Source organism: Folsomia candida, unplaced genomic scaffold (genome assembly GCF_002217175.1).
Source record: "Folsomia candida strain VU population unplaced genomic scaffold, ASM221717v1 Fcan01_Sc002, whole genome shotgun sequence".
Lineage (NCBI taxonomy): Eukaryota > Metazoa > Arthropoda > Collembola > Entomobryomorpha > Isotomidae > Folsomia > Folsomia candida.
In genome coordinates this window covers 16,196,125-16,205,644 of record NW_019091194.1, presented here as the reverse complement: position 1 = coordinate 16,205,644, position 9,520 = coordinate 16,196,125, and the positions used below count along the sequence as shown (strand labels likewise).

Here is a 9,520-nt window from a genome sequence, read left to right as displayed (position 1 = left end):
TATTATTCTCTCTGGACTGTTCTGTCTGTCACTTTTAATCACTCTTCTGCAATGTGACGAATGGTTCAACAAGTAGCATACTAGTTTTAAGCCGGTTTTAAAATTTGCTGCATAATTGTTATTCATAGTACTTGTGTGACTAAAAAATGGACGTCAAGTAAGTGAATCTTTTAAAAATATATAACAATTTTGTTTTTAGAAACTTTAATTACATATTATTTTATAGTGAAACTACATCATTGATTGTAGTATCGAGTAATAAGGTTGCAAGGCATACTGCATTGGATTTAGAGGACACAAGTTCGGATTATAGGTTCAACAGCGGAAGGTGTGCTCTCTTGATTATTCTCAAATTATACAATAAAATAGACGTTAGGTATTTTTATAGAATAATAATTTTAATGGACAGAGTTCAATATACATCCATGGGGTCCGAAAGCAAATTTTTCGTCATCGTCACTGCAACTATTGCAGTAGTTTTATTTGTGATCATCATCGACATTAGCATCACGGCACTCAGGATTCCTGATTTGGTTTTCCGACACAACAACTCTCCCTGATGTGACGACGACAAAAGCCGGTCAAGCCACAATTTCCTGATTTAATCTATTATTAATACGACTGACTGAACAGCCATGAAGTGTATAAACAGTAGATTTTAACAGATGTATAAATCATAATATCTGAAATAAGATTACTTAAAAACTGGATCTACAGTATTGTAACGAAGAATAAAACTTTATACGAGAACTTAATTACAAACTCATATGTATAAATCCACATTATAACATCTATTTCCATAGGCTTTGAAGATATTTGGCTTGTTCACTTGCACTGGTGAGGATATCGTTTTCATCTAATACGTGGAGTAGCTTTCCACGGGTCATTTCCTTACCTTCTTCAAGGCCTAGCTGATAAGCAATGTTTTGCAGCTTTTTTACTTCTTCTACCAAACTCGATGAGGTTAAACTACCAAATTCTGGAATTTAGAGAAACCGCAAAAACCATTAATAAGTATGACAGTATTATCTGTCTGAATTATATTACAGGTATTTTATGGAATAAAGGAACTTACGATGGAGGAGGTTGATATCTTCGGGATCTAAACCCTGGGCCCATATTCCTAGTGGTTGCTCAGACTCTCCAGATTTTAGGGAGTTTTTAGCAATAATATGTTGGGCAGCTGTGGGTACTGTATCATCAGAAAATGGAACAGTTAAATTGCTTCGTCTTATGCACACCCAATGCATTCAACTGCGTATTATAATTATGTGTTTAATGATGGATAACATAAGTGAGTGCCTTACAATTTTGCGGCCATAAATCCGGTGACGATCTGTCTAGCCTCTCCACGCTTCGAAGTTGATCTTCCGTCGATATTTCTACTTCTGGATGTGCAGTGTGAGGTGGGCCCATTAAAGAGATATGATCCGTACTTATCATCCCACCGTCGACTACACCGGCCGCGATAATCTCTGAACTGTCGACATCCATTGTACCTTCAACCCCTGCAGACATGTCTTGCTCCTCTGCAATACCTGCAACTGCGGCCGCAGTCACTACAAAAATTAATAGAGTTTAAAAAGATTTGTTGTATATTTTTAGTTAAGTTTTATTAAGTTTTTACCAGAGTCAACATCACTACTCTGGCCTTGAACCTCTTCTGCTCCATCTCCCCCTTGCCCAAAAGTGTTGAGATCCGCTTCATAAATATACTCCGTTTCCATTTCTAAAAATGTTTTCAAAGCATTATTTTTTGTAAAATAAAAATTGTAACAAAATTAAGTTTTTTTTACCTTGCGTGTTATTGAAGTGTGGAGTGAGATTAGTAAATAAGAAATAAAGGCGCCATTGAGAGTGGTTCGAGGTGACGAGAGCCACAGCCAGCGCCACCCTCGGCCATCCCAAGACGGCGGATTTTAGACGGCATGCACCACCGGACTCACTCACTCTGTTGAAATTTCAGCACATCTCTTACATTTCTTTGATTTAGAATTGAAGAAATTTTAGGAAATTTCAAAAGGAAACAGTCGTAAAAATGGCTCCTCGCTACGAGATCGCCATTGGGTTGGAGAGAGGTCATAAAACCATCAGAAATAAGCAAACTCCACGACCTGTGGCAAATAAAGGGGTAAGTAGTCGAAATTTTGAATTGGATCCAGCCTGTACAATTTTACTTGCTATTTCACATAGGAAACTTCGATTTGTTATTTATACTACTTCTGCATTTTTTAATGGATTTTGTTCATAATGTATATGTTTGTTGATATTAACTTTGTCATGTTCTTGTATAAATTTACAGAAGCAAACTAAGCACAACAAGTTTGTTCGAGACATTATCAGAGAAGTTGTTGGTCACAGCCCTTACGAGAAGAGAGCTATGGAGTTGTTGAAAGTTTCAAAGGATAAGCGTGCCCTCAAGTTTTTGAAGAAGCGAGTAGGTTGTTAAATGTATAAGTGAAGTTAAAAATTGGTGTAATGTGTTCAATGTACTATATTATTTTGTGTTTTAACTTTCAGCTTGGCACCCACATCCGAGCCAAGAGGAAGCGTGAAGAACTTTCAAATACTTTGACCCAGATGAGAAAACAAGCTTCGGCGGCTAAATAATTCCGTTATTGTTGACTTATCTAATTTGTATTTTAATTACGGTAAAGCAATTGGGATTGACGTCCTAATAAATGTCATCTTAATCGGATTTATACGAATTTATGCAAACTTCAACTTATGCTATACGATTAATTATACTGCCATATCTTGTGCAATTTCTTGCGTTAATCATTATGAATGTGTATAATATGCTGTACAAGGTGCATAGCGGTCCGCAAGTCGTGACTTGGCGACAGCTGTTACACCGACTAGTCGCTAATTTTACGAACATTTTAAGTTTCGGTCAACTCATGCGCCTTCATCTATCAGCATCTTCCTCGAATCCAGAAGATGCATGGCTTATGCCAAGCACAAGCGATGCTTGACGTAGGTTTAATATCAGATGTCATATTAACATTATGCAACATTTAACAATGTCTGTCACTCTATGAATTAATTAAGCAGCACTAAAAAACAAGTTCCTCCAGTAAATCCATGCACTTGAGTCACATTTTGCCTCAAGTTCAACTTGTATAATAAAGCTGAAGCTATGTATATGGACGAGTTTTAGTAATCCAAATGAACCGAATGTCCTTGGTTCGGATATAGTCGTCTCTCGTTCTTATGGCATCGCATGAGCTTTTTTCCATGCAGTGTGACGGACACCACCACCAGATCGGTATTAAACAATTCAGTTTAATTGGAACCATTTAATAAAAATACCCTGTTTCTAAAAATTTAAACAACTTTTTAACAATGCATCGAGCACTATCCAAAGTTTCTCAGGTATGTGTCGCTTATTAAGCATATCAAAATCACGTAAACTTGATTGAGTGAGTTGTTGCGCAATAGTAACCATCAGGGTGAAATAAGACATGACCTTGACCCATACCTAGTTACATAATGCCTTCTTAATTGTGTCTTTCAGGTTCGGAAGGATGTCTTCCTCCCACGGTTTTATGCATCTGCTTCCACCCCGACTACCAAGCTCTTCATCAATGGAAAATTCGTCGAGTCCAAAACCAAGGAATGGATTGATTTGCACAACCCTGCGACGAACGAAGTGGTCACGAGGGTCCCTCAATCCACTCAAGCGGAAATGGAAGAAGCAGTTGCTGCAGCTAAGGAAGCGTTCAGATCGTGGTCGAAAACATCTATCCTGTCCAGACAACAAATTATGTTCAAATTCCAAAATATCATCAAGGACAACATGGTATGAACATGGAACATATATTCATTTATGAATTATCTTGTTCTAATCTGTTGGGTTTGAAACACAGAAATTGTTGGCAAAGAACATTACACTAGAACAGGGAAAGACTCTGATGGATGCGGAAGGAGATGTTCTCCGAGGACTTCGTAAGTGATTATTAAGTTCAAACGATATCAATCCGTTACTGCTAGTACAAATTACTAGATAAAATATGCGTATACCTGATAATTAACTACCTTTGCAGAGGTTGTTGAGCACTCTTGCAGTGTCACAAGTCTGCAATTGGGCGAATCACTGTCCAGCATTGCGAAGGACATGGATGCAATGTCATATCGTATTCCAATCGGCGTTTGTGCTGGTGGGTGATAATGATAATAATAATTAATCATAATAAAATAATGAGATATTTTTAATTAAATAATCTATTTTTAGGGATCACGCCATTCAATTTTCCAGCTATGATTCCACTATGGATGTTTCCATTGGCGTTGGTGTGCGGAAACACGTATGTTATCAAGCCATCCGAGAGGGACCCTGGTGCATGCATGATGCTGATGGAAATGTTTAATGAAGCCGGAGGTACACATCCATGCAAAAATGCAGATAATTCGTTTTTAGAATAAAAATCATTTAATGCACGTGTCCCTATCCTCCACCTTATCAATCACAATGCCTTGTCTCAACTTTTGTACACCTGCAGTCTTTTCTTGAATTAATCATATTATGCAACCTTTCAGCTCCAAAAGGAGTAGTCAACGTCATTCACGGTGCACATGATGCTGTAAATTTTATCTGTGATAACCCAGAAATTAAGGCAATTTCTTTTGTCGGATCGGATACTGCAGTACGTGCAATTTTTCTTGAACGTATAAACTACTAATAGTTTTAATATATACTTGATAACTCTGGTAAAAAATAATAGGGCAAATACATTTATGAAAGAGGGTCGAAAAATGGGAAACGAGTTCAGAGCAATATGGGAGCCAAAAATCATGGCGTCATAATGCCAGACGCCAACAAGGAACAGACTTTAAATCAGTTAGTCGGAGCCGCATTTGGTGCTGCAGGTAAGACCAATTATCCATTTAGTTGTAAATTCCACATGCAATATATTCATAATGCAGTACTTTAACACATCCAATCACTTTTAGGTCAACGATGTATGGCCTTGTCAACAGCGGTTTTCGTTGGTGAGTGCATATATGTAATAGATAGATCGGTAATTGTTAATTATATCATAGGTTAATAAATGCTTGTTAAATTTAAAATATTTAAGGTGAAGCTAAAAATTGGATTCCTGAGCTTGTAAGTTTTTTAGAAGCAGTTAACGTAAACTTTGGTTATGATCCATTATTTATAAAAGTTTGTTGGTAATAGGTGGAGAGAGCTAGGAAACTCAAGGTTAATGCTGGTTAGTGGATTAATTAATGAATGCTACTACTATCATAAATCAAAAGTTCTGTCGTTTCACGTCTCATTTTTCTTTACATATTTATTAATTTATTAGGTCACGAACCGGATGCTGACTTAGGTAAGTAACTCTCAAGTAAAGACTAAAATTACTGCTGCGTATTGTCTGTTAGTTGAACAGCTAATTGTTGTTCGTCTACATGCACATTTCAAATTATTTTTCTCTTTGAACTTTAGGCCCCGTGATTTCTCCACAATCCAAGAAACGAATTGAAGCCTTGATTCAATCCGGTATTAATGAGGGTGCAAAATGCTTGTTGGATGGCCGAAATATCACGGTGCCAAAATATGAGAAAGGAAATTTTGTAGGACCAACTGTACTTGCCGATGTTACCGTAAATGAGATAACAGAAAATCTGTCTTTCTATATTTCTTATAAGAAAATAATCATCACTTTTTTATTGTTTTAGCCTAAGATGCAATGCTATCAAGAAGAGATCTTTGGGCCTGTTTTGGTAACCCTGTCTGTGGACACGTTAGATGTGAGTGTTTTGTTAATTACTGTCAATATCATAAACGGGTTGCTTATTTAGAAGCAGAGATCAACCAGTATACACATTTTTATGAAAATTGCAATTTACAACTGCGAAATACTTCTTTAAAATCAAATCAATACTTCATAGGATGCTATCAACGTTATTAATAACAACCGATATGGCAATGGAACAGCCATTTTCACAACGAATGGAGCAACGGCAAGAAAATTCACACAGGATATTGACGTTGGCCAAGTTGGTGTGAATGTTCCAATTCCTGTTCCCTTACCAATGTTTTCATTTACGGGTTCCAGGTAAATTACATATGCGCACTCCCATACCATATTTAACTAATCATTCAAAATTTCGTTGAAATCAGGGGGAGCTTCTTGGGTGACAACAACTTTTATGGAAAAGCTGTAAGTGGATAAGCAAATGATTGTATGCACTGTGCTATGCAATAATTGTTGCATGACCTTTTTTAGGGGATAAATTTCTACACCCAACTGAAGACGGTGACCTCAATGTGGAGAGAACAGGATGCTACAGACTCCAAAGCTCATGTTGCAATGCCCGTGATGCGCTAATAAGCAATTGTGACAAATTATAATCTCTCAAGACAGCTATTTTTTTGACAGCCAACACAATCAATCATAGATTCAAATGCAAAATATTTTTCTGATCATCAAAATTCCTAATCCCATTATGAAGCAAATGTAAATTGTTTATTTTAGAATATAAAAAGGATTAAGAACTATTTTCTCTGAATTTGCGCTCATTTCATTTCTCATTTTGATTTCATGATTGCATGACACATACGCACATACATATCTCCGTAACGTCCAGTGTTGTCTTTGTTGCTTATGACAAGAATATTAATAGCATTCAGCTCGTGTGACCTTGCAATTTTAACGTTCTGTGTTAAACCAGTATGCAAATTTATAGTCTAAATTACTGTATTAGTATATTGTATTCAATATTGGAATACCCGTAACCGGCGTTTCATGTGCAGAACTGCAGAGGCGGCTGAGCGATTCAGTCAAATGAAGGGCTGAGGCTGAGGCGAGTGAATCACACAAATCGCAAATTTTCGCACATCGTGTCATCGTGTGTTGATTGAATAATGAGCATAATACAAATTGTATTTTATTTTTTCATCTGCACTAATTGTAGATAATGTTGCGCAAGTTGCTGCATGTGATATATATTTAGGCTGATCTCTAGCTATCGAACATCAATTTTGGAATTGTGAATCGTGTGCTACATAGTCACTTCAAGTTCAAGTTCAAGACTTCAACACAATAGTTTGCTATCCAATCCAAGATTCGATTCTCAAAAAAACAAGAACTTGGGACAATCTAAAGCTGAAGGTATGTCTATATACGACGGGAAAATCGATATGCATGGAATAACTTAAAATGGAAAATCTTTCCTTAGACAATGGGGGTTTTGACTCGTCTGGTAAATGGGGTCAAGCGACTACATCTTAACTATAACATGATCACATCTCTCTACATGATGGAACCAATGGAACGTACGGTTGTCAGTAAGTCATGATGCCATATGTCATTAATAATGTACAATCATATGAAGTAGATGTATGTTAACAATTAAGTAAGTTAATATTTAAATTTTATTATGTACAGACTGTATCGTAATTCTGGTGTTGTCCCTGATGATGTACTCTTCATGGGTCTACCTCCCCCACTACACGTTAAAACTTCTTGTCTTTTCGGGAATCTTGTCTCGAGGGTATGACAACTCAATCCTGGATGAGGTCGAGGACAATTCCATTCACACTTGATATCAACCTCATATGATTATTTTGATTCCAAAAAATTGTACATTCTCTAGGTTTAAACGTACGAAAATAAGTGTTATCCAAATCAAATAATTATAACTCTTAATATTCGTACATACAAGTTAAAACAAACGTATTAATAAAACAGAAGCTCGTCCACACAAAAACACATGATGCATAATAAAATAATAATACTACCGGATCAATATCTACTTTTAATGCTTAAATTTTAATTTTTTATCCACCCCCACGCCCCAATTCGTGGGGGTGTATTGAATGAGGGTGGAATTATCGATGCCGATTCTTAAATCTGCTTCTGCTGTTGACAGACAACAAAAATTCTGTATATGTATTTAACTGACAAAACCAACGATATCCATAAATACTTAATTGGAAGAACTTGCAAAAGGACCCAAAAAACTTAGCAAGACGGCATTTCGGAAGTTCATCATACCTGTACATCTTTAACAGATGCCTTCGAAAACATCTTTGCAACTCGTAGACGACGCCACTTTAGCTGCATTTGACAGGGAGTATCCGGGCAAGAGGGTAATCTCAAGTCTTGAGCCTGGGGATGAAGTCAAAAGGAAGAAGGGGGAAAGGGAGGCAAGGGGAAGGGAGCTGCCAAATCGAAATCTAAAACGACGGCTGGTGGTGGTAGCAAGGGTGCCAAAGAAAACGCTTCCAGTAAGCCAAAGACTAAAGCCAAGAATAGTAAATAATTTTGTAATAAGTAATAATGCCCGATAACCAAACTTCATTGTCTGTTAGTAAAATAACAATCAATTGGTAACTTTTACTCCCTTTACTGGTACCTCTTCGACATCATTAATATAAAATTGTAAAAAATAATCGGCTAATAAGAGCAATCAATTATGACATAATAAGTTAAGGCCCTACTTGATTAGTGTGATTATCAAAACTAGAATAATTCATAGCGAACAAATTGTTAAATATACATCAATCCAATGTGAAAATTCTCGCAGCAATATCATTTAGCATCCAATTAACTCCTTCCAACAAATTAGAGCCGGTCACAGCACTGCACCAAACAATTTGCCAGTGATGGGTTTGAATTTCATTCAGAGAAAGTGCATCTCTTATCTCCTCAGCACTAAGAGCGCCTGGGAGGTCACACTTGTTTGCAAAAACAAGTAAAGTCGCTCCAGATAATCTCTACGAATCCAAATGACAAGAATTAGTCTTCTGACTCTCATTTACATAAATGCAATATGTATTTACCTCTTCCTTCAATAAACTATGCAGTTCAGCTTTACAATCTTCTAGTCGAATTTTATCAGCGCTGTCGACCACCCACACGAGTCCGTCTGTGCTCTCAAAGTAATTTCGCCAGTATGACCTAGAGAACAAATTAAGCAATTGGCAATATAATTACGCCAGCATCTTGGATTTAGCATTTAACTGACCTCAAACTCTTCTGTCCCCCAACGTCCCAAATGTTTAGCTGAAAACTAAAAATAAAAATGCTCCAATTCACTTGAAATTTGAAAATCATTTTCACGGTATAGCTTTTAATCCGCAATTACACATTAATTACCCGTTGTGCTCCAAAGTCTTAATGTTAAATCCTAACGTGGGAGAAATTGTATTGATGTCTTCACCGTTGAACTTTTTCCAAATTGTAGTTTTTCCTGCGTTATCCAAACCTCTGGTACAACAAAAAAGATATTGTTTTACCGAATGCATAATTATTAGAAAATAACAAGTAAAATTAAGGGAGAAATGCAGAAGAAGTCACTCACAGCATTAAGACACGGACTTCCTTCTCCTTTTGCTTCAACTTTCGAAGTATTTTCAAAAGCACCATTTTTGGATTTCGACTAGCACAATAAATTTAAAAAACAACAGGTGAATTTTTCTCGAAAATCATTTTGAGCAGCCGAGTTGGCGGTGTGTTGGCCAGCAGACCGCCAAGTGGAACTTGAAAACTTGAGGTAAAATAAAATAAAA

At 36.7% G+C, this 9,520-nt stretch overlaps 4 protein-coding genes and 1 long non-coding RNA gene across 5 annotated transcripts; 3 read left to right on the top strand and 2 right to left on the bottom strand.

The window, feature by feature from the left end:
- Positions 1 to 443: 443 nt before the first annotated feature.
- LOC110842974 lies at positions 444 to 1,928 on the bottom strand. Its single transcript, XM_022088864.2, has 5 exons — positions 1,797 to 1,928; positions 1,628 to 1,729; positions 1,308 to 1,559; positions 1,076 to 1,192; positions 444 to 979 (listed from the first exon to the last, which is right to left on the bottom strand). Exons 2-5 carry the CDS (start codon positions 1,725 to 1,727, stop codon positions 792 to 794), a joined length of 657 nt encoding a protein of 218 aa, XP_021944556.1. The 5' UTR covers positions 1,728 to 1,729; positions 1,797 to 1,928; the 3' UTR covers positions 444 to 791.
- Positions 1,913 to 2,712, top strand: LOC110843785 (60S ribosomal protein L36). The gene is made up of 3 exons (XM_022089821.2): positions 1,913 to 2,131; positions 2,303 to 2,437; positions 2,521 to 2,712. The coding sequence occupies exons 1-3, from the start codon at positions 2,039 to 2,041 to the stop codon at positions 2,608 to 2,610; spliced, it is 318 nt and encodes a 105-aa protein (XP_021945513.1). The 5' UTR covers positions 1,913 to 2,038; the 3' UTR covers positions 2,611 to 2,712.
- Positions 2,713 to 3,198: 486 nt separating this feature from the next.
- On the top strand, positions 3,199 to 6,505 carry LOC110843853 (probable methylmalonate-semialdehyde dehydrogenase [acylating], mitochondrial). The gene is made up of 17 exons (XM_035848691.1): positions 3,199 to 3,268; positions 3,368 to 3,375; positions 3,518 to 3,802; positions 3,870 to 3,948; positions 4,047 to 4,160; positions 4,235 to 4,381; positions 4,540 to 4,646; positions 4,725 to 4,869; positions 4,954 to 4,992; positions 5,079 to 5,107; positions 5,180 to 5,213; positions 5,310 to 5,333; positions 5,450 to 5,607; positions 5,683 to 5,754; positions 5,896 to 6,062; positions 6,128 to 6,167; positions 6,234 to 6,505. The coding sequence occupies exons 1-17, from the start codon at positions 3,214 to 3,216 to the stop codon at positions 6,333 to 6,335; spliced, it is 1,605 nt and encodes a 534-aa protein (XP_035704584.1). The 5' UTR covers positions 3,199 to 3,213; the 3' UTR covers positions 6,336 to 6,505.
- Positions 6,506 to 6,775: 270 nt separating this feature from the next.
- On the top strand, positions 6,776 to 7,756 carry LOC110844433. Its single transcript, XR_002547432.2, has 3 exons — positions 6,776 to 7,118; positions 7,186 to 7,294; positions 7,395 to 7,756. It is a non-coding gene; the product is annotated as an uncharacterized LOC110844433 (long non-coding RNA).
- Positions 7,757 to 8,309: 553 nt separating this feature from the next.
- LOC110843094 (ADP-ribosylation factor-like protein 2) lies at positions 8,310 to 9,492 on the bottom strand. Its single transcript, XM_022089013.2, has 5 exons — positions 9,313 to 9,492; positions 9,108 to 9,218; positions 8,977 to 9,021; positions 8,792 to 8,909; positions 8,310 to 8,725 (listed from the first exon to the last, which is right to left on the bottom strand). Exons 1-5 carry the CDS (start codon positions 9,375 to 9,377, stop codon positions 8,510 to 8,512), a joined length of 555 nt encoding a protein of 184 aa, XP_021944705.1. The 5' UTR covers positions 9,378 to 9,492; the 3' UTR covers positions 8,310 to 8,509.
- Positions 9,493 to 9,520: the final 28 nt, after the last annotated feature.